Source organism: Plecotus auritus (assembly GCF_963455305.1).
Source record: "Plecotus auritus genome assembly, chromosome: 1".
NCBI lineage: Eukaryota > Metazoa > Chordata > Mammalia > Chiroptera > Vespertilionidae > Plecotus > Plecotus auritus.
The window spans coordinates 62,770,777-62,798,443 of record NC_137770.1 but is presented as its reverse complement, the minus strand read 5'-3'; the positions used below and the strand labels follow the sequence as shown (position 1 = coordinate 62,798,443).

The window sequence follows — 27,667 nt, the reverse complement described above, 5'->3', positions numbered from 1 at the left end:
CAGTTGCGGGGGGACCAGGCCTGCAGGGTAGGGCAGTTTGGGGTGACCAGGCCTGCAGGGGAGGGCAGTTAGGGGAAAACAGGCTGGCAAGGGAGCAGTTAGGCATCAATCAGGCTGGCATGGGAGTGGTTAGGGGGTGATCAGGCTGGCAGGCACAAGCGGTTAGGGGCAATCAGGAAGGCAGGCAGGCGAGCAGTTGGGAGCCAGCAGTCCCGGATTGGAGAGGGTGCAGGCTGGGCTGAGGGACACCTCCCCCCCGTGCACGAATTTCGTGCACCGGGCCTCTAGTCTCTTATATGTGACCTGACCATGAGGTCAAACCTGCAACTTTGGCATATGAGGATGACACTCTAACCAACTGAGCTACCTGGCCAGGACACTGGCACTCATTTTTATTTGCCTAGCAATGGCAGGCTATTCCTTGCAGTTTATCTCTGTTCCTCTTAACTTTTCTATTGAAATACAGGCCATTTATCTTTTTCCCTGAAAACTGTTCCCAGGACCATCACCTATAACACCAGTCCCTTTTCATCTCCAGTTTTAACTGTATTAAAGGAAAAATGGAACTTGACAAAGTTTTAGAAATTTAAGGTATTTTAAATCTCCCTAGCCAATGCACACAATTGCCATTAAGTTAGTCAGTACCATTTGATTACCATTTTAAACTAAAATTTAAAAGAACATCAAGACATTTTTTAAAACCTATCTGAAAGGCATAGATTGTTTAAAATAATAATAAGGTATTGGCAAAGGATTATGTTTGGCATCATCAAACATTGCTTTCAGGAAGGTAAATTAGCAGTCTTTCAGACTATGGCAATACTTAACAAAAATTAAGAATTTTTAAGCCCCATGATTCAGTAATTCCATCACTAGAAAACTAACATGAGTAAATAATCATTAATTCTAGTTCCATTAATGAATACCCCTATATTTTGGGCAGGTCACTTTGAATTCTAGTCTCAATTTTTTAATCTATAAGAGAAATTATATAAATCCTGGGTCTCCTAGTAGCATGTGGGGCGGTATGCTGGATTACTATATGGAAATATTCCTGAAATATCAGCTTTACTTGTGAGTAAATAACTTAGAACATAATGCTTATATTAAAATAAACATTCATAATATCATGTAGGGCAAAATTTACAGAATTTTTAAAGAAAATACAAAAGATTTCAAAGAAATTCAGGACACATTGGGTTACAATGTCACGTTTACTGCTAAGTTACTACACCCTTTATTGAGTAAAGTCTAAGAAAATGAAATATGTGAACAAAAGTCATGGAATAGAGCTGAAAGATACGCAGAAAAATGGTAAGTGGATACTATGTGACAGGAGGATATTAAATCTAGGTTTGCATATGATTTACCTAATGCTTATACACAAGTATGAACACACCAACCACTTCTATACTGAATAAAAGTTGTGCAAAGGTTCAAACAATTAGTTAAATACCTTGATGAAGAAGCTGTACTCGGTATAAAGGAGGCAGTGATGTCAAAAGGCATGTGTGCAAGCGCATAGCTAATAGGTATCTCAAACCACACTCATCTAATGTGTCTCTTCCTATAAAGTAAACAGAAAATATATTTAAGAAAAAAAAGGAATGCAACAGGTCACAAACCAATCAAAAGTTAGAAAATAAACAATAAATTTAGTTAGTGATAATTTACACAAAATATATGATAATTTTGAGTGTATTCCTTCATGAATACTTTGATACTTTATAAAAAATATCTTTACAGCTCTGGCCGGTGTGGCTCAGTTGGTTGGGCATTGTCCTGTGCACTGAAAGGTTGCTGGTTCGATTCCTAGTCAGACCACATGCCTCGGTTGCAAGATCCATCCCCAATATGGGGGCTTGCAGGAGGCAGCCAATCCTTGCTTCACTTTCACATCAATGTTTCTCTCTTTTTCTCTCTCTAAAAATCAATTTTAAAATCTTTAAAAAAAATTTTTTGATTCCCCAGGACAGTGTTACAAAGTCAAAGTTGAACCATAACCTTAATTCCAGAAATTTACTTTTGTTAAAAGTTGAACAAAGGTATGCAAGTGTAGTAAGTTTAATCAAAACAATAACGACTAAAATGCAATACAGAAGTATTAACAGCACAGTGACTGCTACTTAGGAAGTTCTTCAGAGTGTTGAATCAAATAACATTTTCTAAAAGAAAAGAAAATGTTTTGAATTGTCAAAGTTCAAGTTCCCGCTCTACTTCCCATTAGCAATATTCATTCATCCATTCATTTATTTACTCAACAAATTAAGCATCTACTACATGCAAAGAATGGTTTAGGTACTAGAGATTTGGCACTGAATAAGGCAAAGTGCTGATTCTCATGGGGCTTATATTTTAGGAGACAGAAATAATAAACAAATAATGTGTCTAGCAGAAATTAATGCTAGGGAGAGAAATAAAGCAGGACTGAGAAAATAGGAATAGTGGAGTTAATTCTATTTTATATAGTCTGACCAGGAAAGAACACCAGTAAGATGACATTTCAGCAGAAATCTGAGGAGGTAAGGGAATGAAAACACACATAAATCTGAAAGAAGAGGATTCTACTCAAAGGAAACAATATGTGCAAAGACCGTGAGACAGCAATGTGCTTAGTGTGTCTGTGGGACAACAAGGAGGCCAATGTAGGAGAGCGGAAGTAAGCACAGATCACAGAGGGCCTTGTAGACCACTGTAAGGATCTGGCTTTTATTCTAAAGCGAGGTAGGCAGCCATTGGTGTGTGCTGAGCAGAGGAACTGATAGCATTTGCCAGTGAACTGGATATAGGGTGTGAGAGAAAGCAGAGTCAAGAATGCCTCTGAGTTGTCTCATCTGAACAAATGGAAGAATTCATTTACTTATAATCCATTTACTGAGATGTGCAACTTATTTAATCTCTGAGCTTCAGTTTCCCACCTGTGAAATGGAGACATTAATTCCTGCCTTCTCTACCTTAAGTTCACTGTGACCAGGATGAGCCATTTTATATTGCCTAGCCAATGATATAGTTTTGAATCAGGAAGTTTAAACTACTTTTCATGGATTGTGGCATGCCTACTTTCTTAATGTCCCAGAGTAAAAACTCTAATAAGTATTAAAGGCTTAAGGCTATTCTGGGAAGAATGTTGGTCTATTGTACACAAATTCATAATGATTAGGATTTTCTAAATTAGCATGGCCGGAAAATAGGTCACAAGGCAAAACCGTCAAAGGTCTCTAGTTATTTTAATCTACATAGGGGAAAACTTTGGGATATATTATAAGGGTATAAACCTCTACAAATATATATAATCTGGTGGCTTTGAGAATAGTCTTTTTTCCTCAAATTTAGAAATCTTGTGAAATAGTTAAGAACACAGACTTGAAGGCAACGAACCACATACGAACCCCAGTTCTGTCACTTACTACCTGTGGGATCTTAGATAAGTCATTTAATTTCCCTAAGGATCAGTGTCTTCATCTATAAAATTAAATATAGTAATAGCTACCTATTAGAAGATTATTATGATAAATAAATACGATAAAGTACATAAAACGCCTGGCACATAGTAATTGTTCACTCCTCCATAATATTTATTGAATAAATGATCGACCATTTTTGGTGTGCTTTGCTAATGCTATCATTTACAATCAAAACCATTACCTTCAACTATCTGCATAAAAGAGAATGGAATCTAGTTTCAAGAGGCAGCCAAAACTCTTCTGGTTACAGAATGAATTAAGCAAGACACACATTATATTAAAATATGTAAAAACCTCCTTATGAAAAGACTTTGTGGAGAAAGTAGGTAACTATAGAAATTATTTATACCTAGAAATGGTAAAATGAACAAGTTGAGCCAGTGCCTATAAGCTTCATGGCTCAATAGTAAAATTAACAAATTATTATTATGACTAAAGGTAGGTAAATAAATAAACAAACATATCATAGAAATCAATCTGAAAAAGCAAAAGACTATATCCAAAATCACACAAAGGTTTCAGTGTCAAACTCATGTAGGAATGCACATAGATATCATGAATCCATGAAGTCATAACCACAAGTCATGGCCTATCCCAATTGTCTTCTTTCACAACTAATCATGTAACAGTAATTGTCTATTAAAGAGGTCTTTTCCCTGCAAGGTTAAAAGAAAGACTGCAATTTAATATGAGTCACTACTTAGATAACACAAATAGTTCTATTAATGATAACTTTATAAATTTTTAATAAGAATATTTACCTGAGTAACTCTTATCTCTGTTTTCATCAAGCTCAGTACTGGTGGTAGCCACTGTATCAGCCAAAGCTACAAGGAACATCTGCTCTAAACGGGTAAGACCTGGCAGACTTGAGTGCATAAGATGACTTGAAAGTACCCTAGCATGTTCTTGGCCAAAATAAGCTGGTCCATATTGAGAAAGATTTATTACTTTTGATTTGTTTTCTCTCTTTTCTGGCTCTAAATCAATATCATCTATTATTACATCCTGTATTTGGAACAGCTGTGAATACTGATCCTCTGGTTGACTTTTGGTATGATCTTCATAGCTCTGTGGTATTTTTGTACTTTCTTCTGAAATTCTGTAGGTTGTATCTTGATCTGCAGCAAGCAGTGCATATAATGGTAGTGGAGGAATAGAATCGATCTCAGTATAATCTCGAGTACCATCTTTTCCTATGGTGACCGTATCCTTTGCTGTACTGCCACTTACACTAATGGTTCGAGAAAAATGTCGCTTAGTTCCTTCTCCAGCATCAGCATCTCTAACTATTGCAACTTCACCTGCAATACATTTTACTAAATGAGAGAGAATAGCTTTAGCCCTACGAACTTTCCCTAAATCCATCAATTCCAACAGTTGAGTTGGATGATATTGTGGGAGAGTAGGGGAGAGTACATGTGCAGCTTCAAATAGGCCACCATCTTGCACTGCAGTTGGTGAACAAAAAACGTCATCAGTAACAGCAGCTCCTTCAGCAATACTTTTTCTTGACAACATGTTAGCTTTAAAGGCAGAATGATCTTGTATTGCGGTCTCTTCTGCATCAGGACTATCAGCTTCAGTGTCTCCGAATTTGACAGCATGCTTCCACTGTGCATATACCTGCATTTCACAATCCATCCCTACCACCAATATTCCATCTCTTACCCAAGACAGAGACACAGGCAGTGAAGGTGTACCATCAACAGAAGACACTAAGTCTATAGATCTAAGAAGAACCCATCTTGACCTAACTCCTTGCTTGATACTACCACCTAGTGGTAACGTAATGACAGCTACTCCATCCTTACAGTTGGTTTGTTCAGTCACAATTCCTGAAAGCCGCCCATACATGAAGATATTAGCACCAACCCCCACAGTGAGAATGTGGGAGCCATCTTCTTTTGATACCCAATCCAAATGTACTAAATGCTTGATATTCGGAATAAGATATCTATCCTTGTTCAAAAGGGCGTCTGATTTGCTGTATACAAACAGATTACTATCAACACTGATTCTTGAATCAATTACACTCCCAACCTTGACCAAGTCATCAAGATGAATTGTTTGTTCTAAAACCCATTCTGATCCTCCCGTAGATTCACATTCAAATATGCAAACATGCATGGAAAATTCTTTGGAAACAAAACCATTGTGTTGGATAGGTTGTTTGTAAGCCACTGCAAGGCGACCTGTGTATGAACAACTAACAGCAACTGGTCTTCCCACAATGCTCACTGTACTGCTATTATCTTCTCCTTCATCATTCATCAAGGGCCATCTCCTCCAGTGGTAGGTTTCCTTCTCATCACTTTTACATTGTACGTTGGTTTCCATACTACATTTCCAGAAGCGTACTTGGTTGTCAGAACAAGCTGTAACCACTAAGTAAGGTGCAAGGCACACTGGATAAATTGACGAAGAACTCAGATGGCCTTAAAAAAGAAAAAGTATACAGTCATAATAATAGAACAAGAAAATAATATGCTCATAATCAAATTCTGGACTGTGATCAATCCAAAGTCTCTATGACTTCTTCAAAATAACTCTGTAGTTCCCCACCCCATAACTAGAGTCTGACATTAAACATCTATTGGCCAAAGGTATCTATTAAAGTATTGAACAGCTCATTGGTAAAATCAAAATATGCAATAATAATCACTTAATTTGTTTTTAGGTTATTAAGCTTAAATGAAGCAAATACTTTATTAAAAATTCAGTTCAATCTTTAATAAATAAATCTGTTATCTGCTGTAATTTTATATGCTTTTGCCACAACCTGCCTCACTGGACTTTCATTCTCTTATCTTTTTTCACTTTCATCATAGGTGCTTAAGTAATCTTTATAATTTGCCCTTCAAATGTCCCTAACCTGCCCAGAAATAATCTAGACCCTAGACCTGTTCCTACCATCAAAATGTTTTCAGACAGCTAAACAGACCGCTAAATCTCACTCTTTTTACCAGATTTATTTCATGTTCTCTTAACACTAAACCAGACCCTCATATTTATTTCTGGCTGCCAAAGTCTAACACTGCCCATCTATCATCCTACAGTTGAAATGTAATCTATATATATATAAGCCTAAGCAACCTTTAAGACCGAAAGACTGGAACGACTGGTCGCTATGACATGCACTGACCACCAGGGGGCAGGCGCTCAACGCAGGAGCTGCCCCCTGGTGGTCAGTGAGCTCCCACTGTCACAGCCTAGCCAGAAGCTGGGCTCATGGCTGGTGAGCGCCTCTGCAGTGATGGGAGCCTCTCCTGCCTCTGTGGCAGGGCTACCGAGTGGCAGAAGCAGCAGGCACAGCAGGGCCAGGATGAGCAGCAGTGGAGCTGTGCCCAGCCCCGGCTGGGGCTCCTCCCCGGCCACCTGCCGCTTCAGCACTGCTACATCCCTCAGAGTGCAGGGGGCGGGGGGGATATCGGACTGCCAGTTTTGGCCAGCCTGCAGGGATCAGGCCGAAACTGGCAGTCCGACATCCCCCCAAGGGGTCCCGGATTGCGAGAGGGCACAGGCCAGCCTGAGGAACCCCACCCATGCATGAATCCATGCACTGGGCCTCTAGTAGCGATACAGTAGTGTAGATATAATAGTATAGGTAGGTGTAATAGCAATTAAGATTGGGGTCAGAAGACCTATATTCAAGTTCCAGTCCACTGATACCTTTGTAACAGTAGAAAAACTACTTAAACATCTGAGCCTGTTCCACCTAAATAATAGGAATCATGTTACTAGTTCTTTCGGAGTTTTACTGTCAAATAACATATCTGAAAGTATTTTATAAAGCTCCAGAAAAATATAATTTATTATCAATGCCAACAAACTTAAATGTATCCCAAATTTATCAAATATTTTTAAAGATTAAAAAATTGCTCTAGAACTGCACTTGCCACAAAAGCCCAGAGTAAACTCTTAATGTGATCTTTCCAACTCTGAATTCAATCCTATCTTAGGGATGAATAAGAGAACCCTCATCTCAAAATCGTTCACCAGTAACTGAGTAGTCTTGAACCTCTAATTTCAGTTCCCCAAAAATAATATTCTAGGAACTCTCCCATTACAATTCCACATGTGGCAGATCATTTTAAATTTGTCTTCCAATCCTGCCCTCCAAGCTATCTTATCCACCTTGTTAAAGTCAATATCATTCTAGGCTAGCCAAACTATACTTGTATAGCCTACATTTTTTCGCCACCAGTATCTGCCAACTCTAGTTCAATGTACTTAATTAAAGTGAGACATGATTAGCATGATGTGGATGAAAAATCTTAATTTTAAAAAATAAGATGTAATGATGTGCAAATGAATGTATTTGTTCTTTACAATTTTGCTGTCACAATATTCCTATTTACAGGAAATCATAGGGCAGGCAAGAAACCTCACTTTAAAATATTTATACCATTTTCTGACAAGCTGATTACATTTACCACAGATTATTACTTATAAAGAATATTTCTAAACAGATATACCATTACTAGAAAATAAATCTTTATTTCAATGTCAACATAGCACATTTCAGAAGAGTTCAGGCATTTTAGTCATTGAAGATCGCTCTGAGCTACAAATGCCTGGTCTTAAAGTTACCTTACCTGCTGAAGGGGTTGCTCTTATTACTTCAACTCCTTCTGGGAGATCAAGAGGTTGGTTGTATACCAGTCTAGAACTCAGAATAAGTTTACTGGCAGTTTGAAGATTGGCAATTGATGAAGAATGTGGCATGGGGCTCATATTGGGTGAGGCTTCTGGAGAAGAGTCTACATTCTTCTGTCCAGGGACTGAAAGTAGACTCTCCGATGAAACACCTTCTGAAGCTTTAGCTTTAAATAAATTACAAAATTATGAAGTATATTACTATCATCACTATACAAATGTAGTAGAATAAATTTTGTTATTTAAGAAACATGGTGTCTTAAAAGTACTTAAACAAGAGTATTTTTCAGACTTTGCTCAGTTACCTTGATAATTTAGAAACAAACAAACAAACTTTTTTTTTTACCCTTTTACTCTTTCTTAGCATCTCCATCACAGGGAGACTGTCAGGAAAGAATCACAACATGTAAAAGCTATCTAGTCCAATGTTCTCAACCTTTAAAACATACAAAAAGCTTGAAGAACTTGTTAACATCAAGTTTCCTGGGCCTAAATAGAGACACTGATACAGTTATTTTGGGGTAGATCCCAGAAATCTGCATTAATAAGCCCAGGTGTTGCTGAAACATGAGTCATGAATCGAACTTTGAGAAATAATAAGGTTCCGCCTCACTTAATAGATAAAGAAATTTAAACTTGGAGAACTTAATGATTTTCCTAAGGTCATATAATTAGCTGTGGCAAAGAAGATACTAAAATACCAGCCTCTTAAATATTACATGCTGAAACAAAATAATGATTTCAAGAACAAATACAATAAAATAAAAGTTCCAATCAAATTTAAGATAGTATAAGTTGACTGGCTTTGTAAGGCACACTGACCTTGATCTTCTTCCAAAGAGTTTCAATCTTTCACATTGGAGTGAAGTGTAAATCTCTAAGCAGATTCAGTTACCTGTGCTCTGCTACATGTTAGGGGTATTTTGCATTATGTTTATTTGGTTATGTGTCTATCTCTCCCCACCATTAGACTATGAATTCATCAAGGGCAAGGATGATGTCTTATTGCTTTGTACATCTAAAGAAGCACCATAACACCAAGAGATAATCAATCCCTGTTGGTGGAAGTCAAATATGTCACTCTATTTTATAATGGCAGACACTCAAGAAGAAATATGAGAACTATTTTTGTAAAATGGAATAAGACTACAAACTTATCCAATTACCCAGCAGCTCCATCACTAACTAGATGTGTTTCCTTAGGTAACACACTCCACCGCCTCTGGCTATTTTCTCATCCGCAAAAAAAGGGAAACTGCCCACTTCCCTTCCTATAAAATGGGCAGTTTTCATGTATATCATGCTAAGAAAGAAAATAAGATTCAAAGGCTTTAGAGCCAGAAATCTGATTTGAAAATAGTTTTTGTGACATGTGGGACTTAGCCAAGTTATTTAATATTACTCCATTGGTAAAGTGGGATACCCCTAACATGTAGCAGAGCACAGGTAACTGAATCTACTTAGAGATTTACACTTCGCTCCAATGTGAAAGATTAAAACTCTTTGGAATAAGATCAAGGTCAGTGTGCCTTACAAAGCCAGTCAACTTATACTATCTTAAATTTGATTGGAACTTTTATTTTATTGTATTTGTTCTTTTATTTTATTGTATTTGTACCTATCTCACATATAATGCACCTATCTCAGTACCTGACACCTAGAAGTTACTCAACATGTTCCTTCCACATCTAAATGTAAGCCTATCATTTCAAACTCTGCCAGGATTTTCAACACACTGATAAACTCAAGTAGTAACTGTGAATGGCAATATACACTATGCTAAAGCAGATGCGAATATTAGAACTGAAAGACAGGTGCTTTCTGTCAGAGTGGAAAAGAACATATTATTTATTAGACTCTACTACAATCTTACTGTTTGTGATCACATGCGATTGTCACAAACAGGGTAAAGAAGCAACTCTACATGAGACCTGGCCTTCGGAGAACAGCAGTGGAACACTTCGCTCATAAGCAATGAGAACAGAAGTTATTATGTGATTCCTGTCCTACCACAGGGATCTGTTACCACCTCTATTAATCTCTTTAAAATCACTCCTGGCTCTGTGCCCAACTCTATAAAATACTATATTCTCGAGTGAGTTAAGAATTCTCTTCCTGGTGAGATGGTTTTAGATTCCTCTACTCTAAACAGCATGTAATGCCAAGTATTAAAACTCCAAAGGTTTTGAAATAAATTTTGGATTCCTGCTAGCTCAAGAAGATTAGACTTTACTAGCCACAGGTAAAAGATTCTATCAAATCATTTGGCTTTTCTAAAGCCAGTTCATGGCCCTGTTAGAACTGCTACTTACATAATTATGTGATAATCTAGATTACAAAGAAAAATAAATACATACATATATATATATATATATATATATATATACACACACACACACACACACACACACACACACACACACACGGATATTTACAACTAGTTCACTGTAATAAATATTTAATGTGTATAAAATCAGTTAATTATATAATTACTAGAGGCCCGGTGCACAAAATTCATGCACGGGGGAGGGGGGTGTCCCTCAGCCCAGCCTGCACCCTCTCCAATCTGGGACCCCTCGAGGGATGTCTGACTGCTCGTTTAGGCCCGATCCAGATTGTCGGACATCCCTCTGACAATCCAGGACTGCTGGCTCCCAATTGCTCGCCTGCCTGCCTTCCTGATTGCCCCTAACTGCTTCTGCCTGCCAGCCTGATTACCCCCTAACCACTCCCCTGCCATCCTGATGCCTAACTGCTACCCTGCCAGCCTGTTTGCCCCTAAATGCCCTCCCCTGCAGGCCTGGTCACCCCTAGCTGACCTCCCCTGCAGGCCTGGTCACCCCCAACTGCTCTCTCCTGCAGGCCTGGTACCCCCCAACTGCTCTCCCCTGTAGGCCTGGGTCCCCCCCCAACTGCCCTTCCCTGCAGGCCCGGTCACCTCCAACTTTCCTCATCTGCCGGCCTGGTCACCCCTAACTGCCCTCCCCTGCAGGTTTGATCGCCCCCAACTGCCCTCCCTTGAAGGACTGGTCCCTTCCAACTGCCCTCCCCTGCTGGCCATCTTGTGGCGGCCATCTTGTGTCCACATGGGGGCAGCCATCTTTGACCACATGGGGCACCCATCTTGTGTGTTGGAGTGATGGTCAATTTGCATATTACTCTTTTATTAGATAGAATTATTAGATAGGATAGAGGCCTGGTGCATGGGTGGGGGATGGCTGGTTTGACCTAAAGGGTGTCCCGGATCAGGGTGGGGGTTCCCTTGTGGCGTGGGGTGGCCTGGGCAAGGGGTCTGTGGTGGTTTGCAGGCCAGCCACGCCCCCCAGCGACCCAAGCAGAGGCCCTGCTATCTGGGATTTATTTATCTTCTATAATTGAAACTTTGTAGCCTTGAGCAGAGGCCAGGGCCAGCCAGGGTGGGCGGGAAGCTTGGCTTCCTCCATCACCGGGGGCAACCCAAGCCTCCAGCTGGCTCCAGTTCCGTGGCTGCCACCATCTTTATTGGGATTTATTTATCTTCTATAATTGAAACTTTGTAGCATTGAGCAGAGGCCAGGGCTGGCCAGGGCAGGTGGGAAGCTTGGTTTCCTCCATCGCTGGGGGCAACCCAAGCCTCCTGCTTGCTCCAGCTCTGTGGTCGCCGCCATATTTGTTGGGTTAATTTGCATACTCGCTCCTGATTTGCTGGTGGGTGTGGCTTGTGGGCATAGTGGAGATATAGTCAATTTGCATGTTTCTCTTTTATTAGATAGGATAAGAAAGAATAACGTCTTTTAATAACTCAAATATTTGAGTTAAGTAGTTTAAAGGAGATTCAGTTTGATATGGCTATCTTACAGTTCTTCATTTTAAAAATTCTCTCTCAGAAAGTTTGTTTTAAAAAGAAAGATCTTTCCTCAATTCCTTTGCTTCATACTATAGATTTTCTATTTTGCTAAAAAATTACTATAAATGTACATAGCAAAAGCATGGCTGAAATAATTTTTTATCAATGGTGCATTTCCTAATGTACTACCAAACCAGTGCTACTTATGAGCTACAGTTCAGATGCTCCACCATATTTTTCTAAATAGCAAATCTACTTCTCTTAGTGATACTAAGCTAATGTACACTGTATCAGAAGGCATTATGTATTAATCAACAGAAAAGTACAACATTAATTCTATAGAAAACTGGCTTATAGACACATAGTCATAATAAACATTAAGTATTGATGGGAAAAATAAGTCAGCCAAGCTTTTGGGTTTTTTTTAATGTCTAATGTATCCATAATGTTTTTAGATCACTGGTTTCATTAATGATTTATGATGAAATGAAAAGTCTGGCACATATATACTTCAATTCACCAACTCAATTTACAGTTCATTTGATTTCCATTTTAAAGAATTAAGTAATCTAAAGCATATTCAATAAAATAAAATTTCATATCATCTCTACATAAAAATTATAATATAACTACTTACCTAAACATGGCTGTACAGATTTAAGATGAAGGTGCCACATATGGAGAATAGAGTAATTATTGCTGTCCTTTTCAATGACCACTAGAAAGAACTTTTCTGAAAAGGGTGGTGGGCGGTACCCTATTGTTCAAAGGAAAAGGATATTTAAGTTAATATGTCTCTACAGGGTAAAAAGAAAAGACACTTTTTAAAAACATCTCTTATATACATAGAAGTTTGGAGGGAGAAGGAAGTATAATTATTTAGGGATATAATTTTTGTACCAAAAGTTAGATAGCTAACAAAGACTAATAAGACTATGTCAACAGTACACAAAAGCCAACACGAAGGGACACCTACTAGTCCAAGATGGGACAATATGAGCATTAGACAATAAAAATGAATACTATTTATTTAAAAAATTGACTATATACTTTTTAAAAAACATTAATTCATAAAAATACCTAAAGAGAAAGAGAGGGCACACAGGAAAAGAAGAATAAGAAGAAATGGAAGGAGGAGAGAAAGGAAGAGAAAGGCAGGAAGAGAGGGAGGGAGAGTTCAAGAGCCAAAGCCAGTCTCACTGGACACCCCTCAAATTATCTGCGGCACTAACTCCTTATTTGAAAAATTGGCAATTAAAAGGAAAAAATGAAATAAGCATTTATCTGGTATTGGGAAAATTGGGCAGATACATGCAAAAAAAAAATGAAACTAGACCACCAACTTACACCATACACAAAAATAAACTCAAATGGATAAAGGACTTAACCGTAGGACGGGAAACCATAAAAATCTTAGAAGAATCCATAGACAGCAAAAGAGCAGACATATCTCATAGCAATATCTTTACCGATACAGCTCCTAGGACAATGGGAACTAAGGAGAAAATAAACAAATGGGACTACATCAAAATAAAAAGCTAGGCACAGCAAAAGAAACCATCAACAAAACAACAAGAGAGGCCACTGCATGGGAGAACATTTCTGCCAATGTTTTATCCAATAAGGGTTTAATATCCAAAATTTATAGGAACTCATACAACTTAACAAAAGGAAGATAAAAAATCCAATAAAAAAATGGGCAAAGGACCTAAATAGACACTTTTCTAAAGAGGGCATACAGAAGGCCAAGAGACATATGAAAACATACTCAAAGTCACTAATCATCCAAGAGATGCAAATCAAAACAACAATGAGGTACCATCTCACACCTGTCAGATGGCTATCATCAACAAATCAACAAACAAGTGCTGGCGAGGATGCAGAGAAAAAGGAACCCTCATGTACTGCTGGTGGGAATGCAAACTGGTGCAGCCACTGTGGAAAACAGTATGGCATTTCCTCAAAAAACTAAAAATGGAACTTCCATTTGACCCAGTAATCCCACTTTTAGAAATATATTCCAAAAAATCAGAAACACCAATCAGAAAGAATATATGCACCCCTATGTTCATAGCAGCACAGTTTACAATAGCTAAGATTTGGGAACAGCCTAAGTGCCCATCAGCAGATGAATGGATTAAAAAACTGTGGTACATCTACACAATGGAAAACTATGCTGCTGTAAAAAAAGAAGGAACTCTTACCATTTGCAACAGCATGTATGGACCTGGAGAGCATTATACTAAGTGAAATAAGCCAGTAAGAGAAAGATAAATATCACATGATCTCATTCATTTGTGGAATATAATGAACAACATAAACGGATGAACAAAAATAGATCCAGAGACAAAGAAGCATCGAACATACCATCCAACCTCAGAGGGAAGGCAGGGGTGGAGGGTGGAGTAAGAGATCACCAAACGACTTGTATGCATGCATATGAGCATAACCAAAGGACACAGACAGTGGGGGGGGGGGGGTGGAGACAGCTGGGGAGAGGTCAATGGGGGGGGGGGAAAGGAGACATGTGTAATACTTTAAAAAATAAAGAATTTAAATTTAAAAAATATATATTAAGAATTTACCTTTAACTTAAAAAAAGCATTTATCTTATATTTCCTATATGAAAAGAGCATTTTTTAAAAGGCATGGGGGGAGGGGTCCTGGTAGTGATACAGAAGAGACTTTTTAGAAATTTTATGTATTTTTATGAAAAGACATTATTTAGGGGTATAATTTTCCCTATTCTTCATAAATGTAAATTGTACTCTTCATATATAGAAATGAGATCTAAAAAAAAAAGAAAAGAAATGAGATCTATACACAGGACAACAAACACTTTCCTTAAAAAATAAAAATCCATGACAACTCAGGGGGAATGGGCAGTGCCTGGGCCCAGACTGTGGTCTCTAAAGCCCATTCCCCATTAAAAGAAACAGTTTGGAGCAATGACTCCATTCTTGTAAAGGACAGTGACAAGATGAACCTGGAACATCTAGTTGTGCTGGAAAGAAAGTTAACTACCAAGACTCATGAGGTTGTGTCAAAAGGACTCAGAGGACCAACTTGAAGGGCTCCTCACTAGCTTAATATCAGATGATGTGAGCAATAAAAAGAATGACTGCAAACTGACTGAAATAGGCTAAGAACATAAATATCCATGAGTAATGTGAGTACTTTTCTGTATATACTAGAGGCCCCGGTGCACAAAATTCTGTGCATGGTAGGGTCCCTAGGCCTGGCTGGTGATCAGGGCCGATCGGGCCTTCCTTCCCCCGGCTGCTGGCTGGAGCCTTCCTTCATTCTGTGCAGCCCCCTGGTGGACGTCATAGCGAGCAGTCGAACTCCCAAGGGGACAATTTGCATATTAGCCTTTTATTATATAGGATATTATCCTTCAATAAAGGGATGTGTGTTTTTTCTTAATAGGTTCATATGATACCAAAAATAAAAAGAAAGCCAAACACCAACAACAAATTCCTCAGTAACTCCTGGTGGTAACTTGGGCACACACTACTTCCTCTGAGACGGTCAATGGGAAAGAACTAAGCACTTACCCTACCTTTCCTAAAAATAACTCTATTCCAAACTAGCCTAATAGCTCCAGTTCATAAGGGCAAGTTTTTCTTTAAAAATGCTTTCCAGCTAATAAATGAGAACCAACAGAATTAAAAAATCATAAATTTGTAATTCTTCATGAAATAATTGATTCAAAAGCAACATTATCAATGGAAGAAACCATGATATAAAAATATTGCTGACAATCTTTACATTGAAGCCACTACCTGATGCATCTGACTCGTAGCGTCACTAAAAATTAGACATTCTAACATGTTATTTCTGGTGTAATACAGATGAAATACACAGCATTGCCTAAGAAGTTGACAATCTGTATCTAATCAAGTCTATAGAGCTAATTTGCACTTTTTAAGAAAAAGTTTAAATGACATCACAAGTTAGTAGTCAGAGAAATTTCTATAAAATAACTTTCTCTAAAACAACTCAGTGGCATAATGAGAGCATTAACAGGTGAAAGCACTCTTAATCCTATCTAATAAAAGAGTAATATGCAAATTGACTGTACCTCTGCTACACCCACAAGCCACGCCCACCAGCCAATCAGGAGCGAGTATGCAAATTAACCCAGCCAAGATGGCTGCAGCCATGGAGAGAGCAGGAGGCTTGGGTTTCTCTGGCAATGGAGGAAGCCAAGCTTTCTGCCTGCCCTGGCCTGCCTTGGCCTCCACTTAAGGCTAAAAAGTTTCAATTATAGAAGATAAATAAATCCCAACAAAAATGGCAGCAGCCACAGAGCTGGAGAGAGCAGGAGGCTTGAGTTGCCCCTGGCGATGGAGGAAGCCAAGTTTCTGCAGCCCTGGCCTGCTTTGGCCTCCACTTAAGGCTACAATATTTCAATTATAGAAGATAAATAAATCCCAACAAAAATGGCTGCGGCCACAGAGCAAGCAGGAGGCCTGGCTCCACTCAAGGCTACAAAGTTTCAATTATAGAAGATAAATAAATCCCAGATACCAGGGCCTCTGCTTGGGTCACTGGGGGGCGTGGCCAGCCTGCCAACCACCACAGGCCCCTCACCCAGGCCACCCCACGCCCCAAGGGAACCCCCACCCTGATCCGGGACACCCTTCAAGGCAAACCAGCCAGCCCCCACCCATGCACCAGACCTCTATCCTATCTAATAAAAGAGTAATATGCAAATTGACCCCAACACACAAGATGGGTGCCCCATGTGGTCAAAGATGACTGACCCCATGTGAACACAAGATGGCTGCCACAAGATGGCCAGCAGGGGAGAGCAGTTGGGAGGAACCAGGCCTGCAAGGGAGGACAGTTGGGGGTGATCAAGCCTGCAGGGGAGGGCAGTTAGGGGTGACCAGGCCGGCAAAGGGGGAAGTTGGGGGTGACCAGGCCTGCAGGGAAGGGCAGTTGGGGGGGACCCAGGTCTGCAGGGGAGAGCAGTTGGGGGGGACCAGGCCTGCAGGGTAGGGCAGTTAGGAGTGACCAGGCCTGCAGAGGAGGTCAGTTAGGGGTGACCAGGCCTGCAGGGGAGGGCAGTTAGGGGCAAACAGGCTGGCAGGGGAGCAGTTAGGCATCAATCAAGCTGTCAGGAGAGTGGTTAGGGGGTGATCAGGCTGGCAGGCAGAAGTGGTTAGGGGCAATAAGGACGGCAGGCAGGCGAGCAGTTGGGAGCCAGCAGTCCTGGATTGTAAGAGGGATGTCCAACTGCCCGTTTAGGCCCGTTCCTACCTGGATTGGGCCTAAACAGGCAGTCGGACATCCCTCGAGGGGTCCCAGATTGGAGAGGGTGCAGGCTGGGCTGAGGGACACATACCCCCGTGCACAAATTTTGTACACCAGGCCTCTAGTTAACAATGAAACACAAAGTGTGAACTTTGTTTGTATATGGATCCAAAAAATTAAAAACAAAAATCCCCAACATATTTGAAACTATTAAATGAAGTCAATATAGACTAGTTATTAGATAATTCTGAGGAATTTTGTCGTTTTATAATGTGCTAATAGCACACATGTACAGAGGAGTAAAACAATATGATGGCTGGATTTTCTTTAAAATATTTCAGAACAAAAGGAAAATAGGGTAAAGTAAGTGTGACAAAAATCTTAAAATCTTTAATCTAAGTTATGGGTTTAGGGAGATTAACTCAACTATGCACTCCATTTTTGCCTATAAGTGGCATTTTTTTAAAATAAGAGTAATTACTGTAATTTTATACATAATTACATATCATTTTATTCATATCAAGTCTTTTAAGAAAATAGCTATAAAATCAGAAAGACTATTGGAGAAACTCTGCATAAAAATTAAAGCAAAATCGAGAAAGAAATTAGGAATATCTTTTGGCCTTATTTTTTATTGACAAAGAAATAACAAATGTGAAAATAAAATATATTTTTAAATGTAAGTCTTTCAATTAAAAATACTATAAATAAAAATACCAACTTTATATAAGCATTGTGTTCTAGTAGGTTAGTATGTGTTTACTGTTAGAAATAGCAAGATAAATGCTAAGAAAAAGCAAATTTTAAATCTATAAAGTAGTAGTTATCCTATCTAATAAAAGAGTAATATGCAAATTAACTGTCACTTTGTGATAAAGATGACGGCGCCCACAGCCAATAAGAAGGGAATATGCAAATTGATGCAACAAAGATGGTGGCGCCGGCCGGAGCCATAGAGCCAGCCAGAGCGGGCGGAAGCCAAGCCAGCCGGAGAGTGGGCGAGAGGCTTGGCTTCCTTGGTTGCCCCAGCAACGAAGGAAGCCAAGCTGGCCAGAGAGCCGGCGGGAGGCTTGGCTTCCTTGGTCACCCTAGCCAGCTCCATGGCTGCCACCCAGACAAAGCCATAGTGGCAGAGACGAGGCAGAGGAGGTTAGGGGCTATCAGGCCAGGAGGGGAGGGCAGTTGGGGGTGATCAGGCCAGCAGTGGGGGGCAGGTGGGGGTGAGCAGGCCAACAGGGGGGCAAGTTGGGGGCAATCAGGCCAGCAGAGGGGGCAGTTGGGGGTGAGCAGGCCAGCAGGGGGGTGTCAGTTGGGGCCAAGCAGGCCGGTGGGGGGGGTCAGTAGGGGGCAAGCAGGCAGCAGGGGGGGCCAGTTGGGGGCAAGCAGGCCGGCAGGGGGGGCAGTTGGGGACGAGCAGGTCAGCAGTGGAGGGCAGTTGGGCATGATCAGGCCAGCAGGAGGGGCAGTTTGGGGCAAACATGCTGGCGGGGGGGGGGCGCAATTGGGAGCGAGCAGGCCGTTAGGGCGGGCAGTTGGGGCTGATCAGGCTGGTTGGGGGGGCAGTTGGGAGCAATCAGGCCGGTGGGGAGGGGGGCAGTTGGGGGCAGTTGGGGGCAGTTGGGGGTGATCAGGCTGGCGGGGGGAGGGTAGTTGGGGGCAATCAGGCCAGCAAAGGGGGGCAGTTGGGGGCGAGAAGGCTGGCAGGCAGAGTGGTTAGGGGCAATCAGGCAGGCAGGCAGGTGAGCAGTAAGGAGCCAGCAGACCTGGATTGCAAGAGGGATGTCTGACTGCCAGTGGGATCAGGCCTAAACCGGCAGCCGAACATCCCCCAAGGGGTCCCAGATTGGAGAGGGTGCAGGCTGGGCTGAGGGACACCCTCCCCCCCGCCCCGTGCACAAATTTTGTGCACCAGGCCACTAGTTCTATAATGATAGTAAAAAACAAAAACTGAACATGACAATGGCATAAGTTATAAAGAAGAAAAGTTCTGGTATATGAAGAAAGATACATTAGAGGAAAAAAATTACTAGTCTGAGGGATAAAAAGATAATTGAGATAAACCTCATAGAAGAACTCATTCTGATTTTCCACAAAATGAAAGAAAATTATCTGCATGAATTTATTATAAATACTTTCCTTAAATGTCTATACATAATTCTGTGACAAAAGCTTTACAAGAAAATTAAATATGTCCATCTAGATACTTACAATCCATAACCAAATCAGAAAAAGTATCTGGAAATTCTGTAAACTAAAAAGTATTTATCAAATAAAATGAATTATTAAACTAATATATGTCTTTCCTACTTTCAAGTAGAACATTCTATTCAATTTGTTCTACGTTCAAATGGAACATGGCAATTTTATAATTTCAAAGTTATATCTTCTAAAGGGAACATTTTAAGCTCAAGTCTAAACTACATTATATAGCCTGGCCGGCATGGCTCAGGGGTTAAGCACCAACTTATGAAACAGGAGGTCATGGTTCAATTCCCAGTCAGGGCACATGCCTGGGTTGCAGGCTCGATCCCAGTGTGGGGCATACAGGAGGCAGCCAATCAATTATTTTTCTCTCATCATTGATGTTTCTATCTTTCTCTTTCCCTCTCTAAAACCAATAAAAATATATTTTAAAAAATAAATAATTTGCCCTAGCCAGTTTGGCTCAGTGGATAGAGCATCAGCCTGCAGATTAAAGGGTCCCAGGTTCAATTCCGGTCAAGGGCACATGACCAGGTTGCGGTTTGGGTCCCCGATAGGAGACGTGCAGAGGGCGGCTGATCGATGGTTCTCTCCATCACTGATGTTTCTATCTCTCTCCCTCTCCCTTCCTCTCTGAAATCAATAAAAATATATTTAAATAAATAAATAAGTAAACAAACTAAACATTATATGGTTTGTTCTTGATAGTTCTTATGAAAAACTACTTTCATAAAAAAGAAAAAGGAAATGTTATACTTCAAGAGAAAACTGTAAGACAGTACCTTTAATTCACAGCATACCTGAGGTTTCTCGCATACCATACAACATAGTATCTTACACTCTATATTCAATAAGTTTGTAGCAATTTATTATTATATTTTGAACTTATACTAATTAATTGGTTTGCTTAAAATGCCACAGGGAACTTACTACCATTCAGAACAACTTAATTGTAGAGTTAAGCAACTGAAATTAATTTTTAAAATAATTAAACTAGATTTCATAAATAACATTTTTTTTACTTTTTATTGAATTTATTGGGGTGGCATTGGTTAATAAAATTATATAGGTTTCAGGTGTTCAATTCTACAATACATCATCTGTATGTTGTATTGTGTATTCACTACCATAAGTCTCCTTCCATCACCATTTATCCCCCCATGCCTTTTCCTTCCCCATTCCACTTTCCATTGACAATCACCACTGCTGTCTGTGTCCATGAGTTTGTGTGTGTGTTGTTAATCCCTTCATCTTTTACACCCAGCCCTGCAACGCTCCTCCACCCCTCTGACAGCTGTCAGTCTGTTCTCTACCTATGAGTCTGTTTCTATATTGTTTGTTGGTTCATTTTGTTCATTAGATTCCACATATGAGTGAAATCATATGGTACTTCTCTTTCTCTGACTGGCTTATTTCATTTAGCATAATACTCTCCAGGTCCATCCATGCTGCTACAAACGGTAAAATTTCCTTCTTTCTTATGGCTGAGTAGTATTCCATAAATAACATTTCTTGACAGAAGTCTATGTTGCCAATGAAACTGTCTTTCAAAATGTAATTTCAGCCACATGCCTTCTAAATCTACAAACAAGCACTTCTGATAAAACTGGTATATTTGCTTAAAATTATGAGAGTGATAACTTGTGTTATAAAGATCTATACTTGAAAAACTTTTTGGAGGCCTCTTTTTTTAAGGTTAAGGTAAGTAAATTCATGACTTTTTAAAAAGTACCTTGTGATGGCTGAAAAAATACTTCTGTTTCCTTTTTCTCCAAATCTTCCTTATGTGGTTTATATCCTATAATGAAATCTTCTTGAAACACATGAAGCAATTGTGTATTTGCACCACACTACAAATATGAAAAGAAGTTTTTAATTTTTGAAATTCTTTATCTCCCACACACCACTGCCCCAAGAACACTAATGTAGAAGAAATAAATCTCTCCCATGATTTCTTTATCTATTGATTAACTGGAGAGAGAAAAAGCTACAGGAAAAAAAGTTCATTAAAACTATCTGGACAGAGAAAAATACTTTCAAAGATACTATAGTCAATAGCAGAAATGAGGAGCTCTAACGAAAACAAATCAACAGATTTGCTTCTCAAAAAAGAATTCAAAAAACAAAACGTACTTAAGTGATCTATACCACTCTGAGCTCAAAAGTATCAGGCCTTATGCCTGGCTGGAAAAGACAAAGCTCATTATGTAAGGCACATTAGCACAGGACTCCTTTGCTTTTCCTAATTCCACTTCAAGAAAACAAAAACCAGAAAGGTTCTCTAAGTACAGGGTACTCCCAATAAATCTGTCTGGTGGGAATTATGAGGAATCCTGAAACAGCCAGTGAGGATGACACACCTCTGGAGCAATGTACTTAATACGTAACTAGGATTTCTAGGAGGACAGCTGAAGCATCACTGTCAGCTATGCTACATAATCATGTTTTTGGACCAGAGAAGAGACAATCACAAATGGCAACTTAGAATCATAAAAATGAACAGAAATTCAAGGAAAGGCTAAAACCAAACAAAAGCCTAGTATGGAAGTGTGTCAGGACAATTAGATAGTTGCCCCACAGATTTCAAGGTAGAAATATGAAAAAAAAAATTTTTTCACAGTCATAGTATAGAAGGTCCCTTGCCAGAGAGAAAGAATAAGTGAAATAAAAGGTGAGGGTGCTGTCTTCACAGATACAGAAATCGTACAACACACTGGGCACAAACCTAGAACAAGTCTGAAACTTTATCATTTATAAAAAGCCTGCCATTTATCAGTGCTTACTGTTTATCAACCCTTGTATTAAACATAGCCACTCAGTGGCCAGTGTGGCACAGTTGATTGGGCATTGTCCCATGCACCAAAGGTTGCCAGCTGGTCAGGGCACATGCCCGGGTTTCAGGCTCGATCCCCAGTGGGCGGCATGCAGGAAGCAGCTAATCAATGTCTTGTTCTCACATCGATGTTTTTCTCCCTCCCTCTCCCTCCTCCTTTCCTCTCGCTCTTAAAAAAATCAATAAAGTATCTTAAAAAAAAAGATAGGCACAACTAGGAGGGGAAAAACTGTGAGCAAATATGAAGTAAAAAGCAGAATGCTAGTGAATATTAGCAATTCACAATATGTAATATACTATATTAATATCCTATAGTAAAGAGTAAAGAATGGGCTAAAGTGGGGGGGGGGGGTGAATTTCATACCCACGCCATTAAAAGTTAAGATATCTATGGGAATGAAGCCAATCCACTCTTCTACCATATCCCTATGGAACACAAGGAGGAAATCACAGGGTGAATATGTAAGAAAAGCATGGATACAAAAGTTAAGGATTTCCTAGGAGGCATTAGTAATTCAAGTCTGGCATCCAGAGTTCTCTTGCCAAGAACTGATGTGGTAATTTCTCTACACTGGTGAAAATTATTATGTTTAAAAAAAAAAATCATGAAAGGCACCATGGAAAAATAATGACATAACTCTATAGCTGTTTCTAAGTATGGTGGGCTCTTTCTTCATTTCCTTCTTTGAAAATATCAGTAACTTCTTCACCAAACTAATCTTTTTTTGTATTTAGAATGAATATATTAGTTCTATCTCTTAGTCCATAAATATGATCCTGAAGAAACAAATATCCTGAGAGCTAGAATGAATTTACAAACTCCCTAAGGGAGAGGGTTCTCATTTCCTCACTAGTAGCTGGGAAAGAACACTGGCTGCATGAAAGACCTATGATAAGAAAGATGTATATTTTTATTCTATTTTCGTCTGCATTTTAATGGACCTCATAGAAATGCCTAATGTTTAGCCTAAGAAGGTAAACACTCTAAAGATTAAGTCACCCTCTACTGAGTTGAAATGAGTAATAATGTAAGAGAAACCGCAAACCAAGCATCTATGCAGCTGTACTATATTTTCCCTCATGGCTTCTCCAATTACATCAAATGATCTTTTTAAACAAGAAAATATGGCTATCGATACAATTCAAGTGGAGGAAAATAATTCCTAAATCATTAGGTTTTCCACTATAAGAATCAAGAGAAGTTGGCTGTATTTAGTGTTAAACAAGAGAATTATTTTGAGAATGAAATATATTATATGGCATATGAAACACTGGGATAAAGTATATTAATATCACCAATTCACAAGCATGTTTTTACTTGGTTGGTTATTGCATCGAGTTCAATAATGCAGCCAGGTCGAGCAGTAGATTGTTGGCTCACAATATTAAACACTTCTCCAATAAGTTTCTGTAAATAAAAAGCACAAAATCAATAATTTATGAATCTATCTCAATATGATATAGCATCTCAGACATTAAAGGCCCCTCTAACTTAATTGATTGATAATGACAATTCAAACATTCAAAGAAATATTTCAACTTGTTATACTCAGTCTTATTCTCATTTTTTAAACTAAATAAGCAGTTAGAAAAATCAAGTGTTTACATAAATAGTAAATAAATAACTTCAAGGCATCTTTTAACATGTCTTCTTCATGTTGCAACCTTAAAGCTCCATACAGATATTTTGATAATATTCCTGAAAAGTTGGCTTATATTAGTGCCAGAAAAATAAAAATTATAATTAATTCTGGTATTAGTATAAGTACTTAAACTTAAAATAAGTGTTGCGTTTTAATATACTTATGATTATAGAGTAAATAATCTTCTTTTTGCCTCAGGGTCCGATATGGTTCACCATGGTACTGTTAGATCCTGTCTTTATTTAAAATGTTAACATTTAGTTCATCATGGAACTTTTGTGTAATTTTGATTGTTTAAAATATTGCATTAAATAGTAATTATCTTGATTACTGTTTTTTAGCACTCCCTGCCTCACTGACCCTGATTCCATCCCATCTGGAAGAAATATGGTACCAAGTGTCTAATTCCACAAAATTTGCTGGGGCTTAACCAAGTGGCTCTCCACCTGAGAGCAGCTGGCTTAACAGCACAGTAGAATGCCTACTGAAATACAGCACCAGCTGGGGATAATACCCTATGTGGTGGGGCTGCCTCCATGCTACAGTATATGCCTAAACTGATGATTAGTAAGATGCCATTTCCTCCACAGTGAGGTCTGCAAACTAAAGGGGGAGGGAGAAGTAAATCCCTCTCCCTATTACACCTAACAATGCACCTATAGAATTTTTTCCCTGTCCCCAAAATCTTGCACTTGATGTGCCTGAAGAGTGCTAGTGCTCAAAAGCCAAACATTTCTGTCGGGGAGCATGGTCAGAGGTCCATTATACTTTATCCTGAAAGCTGAGACAGCCACTTAACTATCTGAACTCATGTTACTTAACCAGCATACAAAGAAGAGTGACTGGTCAGAGTGAATGATCCTGGATTGTTACTACAAAATGTAGACACACAAAAAAACTGTGTCTGAAATTCAAGATATTCTTGGTATTCCCATACCTATTTAACATGTTGATGGGAAATAGCAGCAACTAAAAAAAGACAGGACCTCAAAGTACCTGGATCCCGTGGGAATGTATGGGCCACTCCACCAGGTTTAAAAACAAAGGGGAAAAAAACACAACAAAACAAAACACCCAAAGGAATGCAGAATTTGGTGGTGGAAGGAGGAGGCTATGATGATGAACCTTGGCTTTGTGACTGTCCATAAGCACAGGAACAGCTTTCTGTTATATTAATTGTTTCTCCTCCCTGCCCCCTGCCTCCAATTTCCCTGCTGTGATGAGTACTGACGGTATAATTGCAATTTAGGTTCCAAGGAGTATTATGACTGAATTGGCATCATTACACAATGATACAATACCAAACTGGAATCTGTTTCCCTTGTCTTGGAGATAAAGGATGCATACTGGAAACCCTAGACAAACCTCTAAAAACAAACACAAAGGATGCAGCTAATAAGCCCATATAAAATGGATAAAATAGAAGCATAAGAAAATACTATATTCAAAAGAAACAGAAAAGAGGGAAAAAGAACAGATGAAACAAATAGGAGGAAAAATAGCCAGACAGTACTTAAACCTAATTATAGCAATGGGATTCGAAGTTAATGGCCCCTAGTCCCCAAGCAGAGGTGAAGCCTAATTCCCTCTCTCCCTTGAGTGTGGGCTGTGTGTGGTGGCACAATGAGTTCCAAAGAATAGAGCATGAAAGGGTAGGGGGAAAGGACGATAACTTCATAGTGGGAAAATCTGGCAAACATTGACAGCATGTACCCATCATATAATGTGATGAGAAGGGTACTGCACATCTGTGGTATTCCCCAAAACTCATAAATTCAGTTTAACCATGAGAAAAAATAGCACAAAACCCAACTTGAGAGAAAATTCTATAAAATATCTAACCAGTACTACTCAAAACTGTCAAAGTCATGAGCAAGAAAACTGATGAAGAGCCCGGTCGGGGTCGCTCAGTGGTTGAGTGTCGCCTATGAACGAGGAGGTCACGGTTGATTCCTGGTCAGGGCATATACTTGGGTTTCTGCTCGATCCCCAGTAGGGAGTGTGCAGGAGGCAGCAGATCAATGATCCTCTCTCATCATTGATGTTTCTATCTGTCTCTCCCTTTCCCCTCCTCTCTGAAATCAATAAAAATATATTAGAAAACGAAAACTGATGAAGAAACTTTTACAGATCAGAGAAGACTAAGGAGACATTATAATTCAACATAATGTGTTTTTCTGGATTAGATCTTGGAACACATCAGTGGAAATATCAGTTAAGTCTTAATAAAGTCTGGAGTTTAATTAATTTTATCATACCAATAATGGTTTATTAGTTGTGACCAATGTATCCTGGTAATGTAAGAGAAAGCTGGCTGTGGGGTATTCTGGTAACTCTACTATACTTGCTACTTTCCTGTAAATCTAAAACTATTCTAAAATTAAAAGTTTATTTAAAAAATAACTAAGGCAATGAATAAATTAATGTTTTCAGAGTATAGAGAGAAAGGAAAAAATAAGATCATTAACAGAGGCTGGTGGTTTAATGTTAATAAAGTCCAGAGAATAAAGAACTCTGTGATTCTTACTTTGTCTCTGATTTGTTATTTCAATAATTTAGCTTGAAAAAGTATTAAGAACCAAAAATTTTCTACAATGAGTAAGTATTACTTCTAAATTTTTTTAATGGAAGGTTTAAGAAAAGAAGTGCATTGGTAATGTGGAAGTAGGACACCAAGATAAATAAAGAAATTCCAAGAATGTGTCTAATTGCTCTAAATGAATTTATATTTTGTAGAAAAATAATGCCCAGGTTAGGGAAATTTTGCAAATGACATCAATGAACAACAGGATGTTTCCTGAGAAATCATGGGGAACGTCATATCCAAAAGACTAAAAACAGGCAAACATTACCATTTTCAAAAAAGGAAAACAGAAAGTGCTTGATGTCTACTTAGTACTATGTTGTCATCAGGAGAGAACAGGTTATATACATTCAATCTATTATCCATTAAAACAGTTATAGCATATATATTTCACTTCCTTTTTTCACTTAAGAAGATTTGGCAGGCAGGGTGTATTTCATTTCAGCAAAGTACATAACAAGTTGCCTCATGGAAATCTTTGGGACAGCTGGAGAAATATCCCAGACAATAAAAATGAAAGAAGATTTCAAATGTACACTACTAGACTCTTTCTTCACACCTATCCCGTTTAAAATTGTAATAAATGACTTAGATGAAGATGTAGATACAACATTCATCAAATAGGCTGATCCTATAAGTCAGACAATAATAACATATTAGAATCTGGATTCAAAAATATACTAAAAAGTTGTATTGCTAAGTTGAGCCTAACAAAAGGAAATGTAACAGGAAAAATTTGGGCCCGATTCAAATGCACAACTATAGAATGGCTTACTGGCCAAAAAAACCCAAAAACTTTGGGATATTTAATTGAGAGTCAGCTCAATATGAATCAATTACATACAAAGAATGTGGTGTGATTGCCAATACATAATAGTATCTAATGAAAGAGGCAATAGGACTGCTATATAAGAAACCTGACCAGGATCAGATGTAAAATAGAAATTCAAAGGTACAAGATAGTTGTCATCAAATATCTGAGGTGAAATATAGGAAATGAATATTAGACTTATTCTAAATGGAACTAGGACTAATGAATAGAATTTAAGAAATACAAATGTAATTATGATAGAACAGTGAGGGTAATTCAAAGACAGAATGAGCTGCCTTTAGAGTTAAGTTTTCCCTTTTTGGAAGCCAGATGACAAATTGTCAGAATGTGGTAGAGGGGAATAAAGCATCAGATGGCTGGTT

At 38.9% G+C, this 27,667-nt stretch overlaps 1 protein-coding gene across 3 annotated transcripts in view; it reads right to left on the bottom strand.

The window, feature by feature from the left end:
* DMXL2 (Dmx like 2) overlaps window positions 1-27,667 on the bottom strand; it is a gene marked incomplete at its 3' end in the record, with an annotated part of 168,899 nt that overhangs the window by 51,848 nt on the left and 89,384 nt on the right. For all 3 annotated transcript variants that reach the window (XM_080654713.1, XM_080654714.1, XM_080654715.1), the window contains exons 14-19: window positions 23,565-23,654; window positions 21,146-21,263; window positions 12,587-12,706; window positions 8,063-8,290; window positions 4,226-5,902; window positions 1,457-1,567 (exon numbers count right to left, since the gene is read on the bottom strand). In XM_080654713.1, coding sequence (XP_080510839.1) covers window positions 1,457-1,567; window positions 4,226-5,902; window positions 8,063-8,290; window positions 12,587-12,706; window positions 21,146-21,263; window positions 23,565-23,654 — 2,344 coding nt within the window. The remainder of the gene's footprint in view (window positions 1-1,456; window positions 1,568-4,225; window positions 5,903-8,062; window positions 8,291-12,586; window positions 12,707-21,145; window positions 21,264-23,564; window positions 23,655-27,667) is intronic.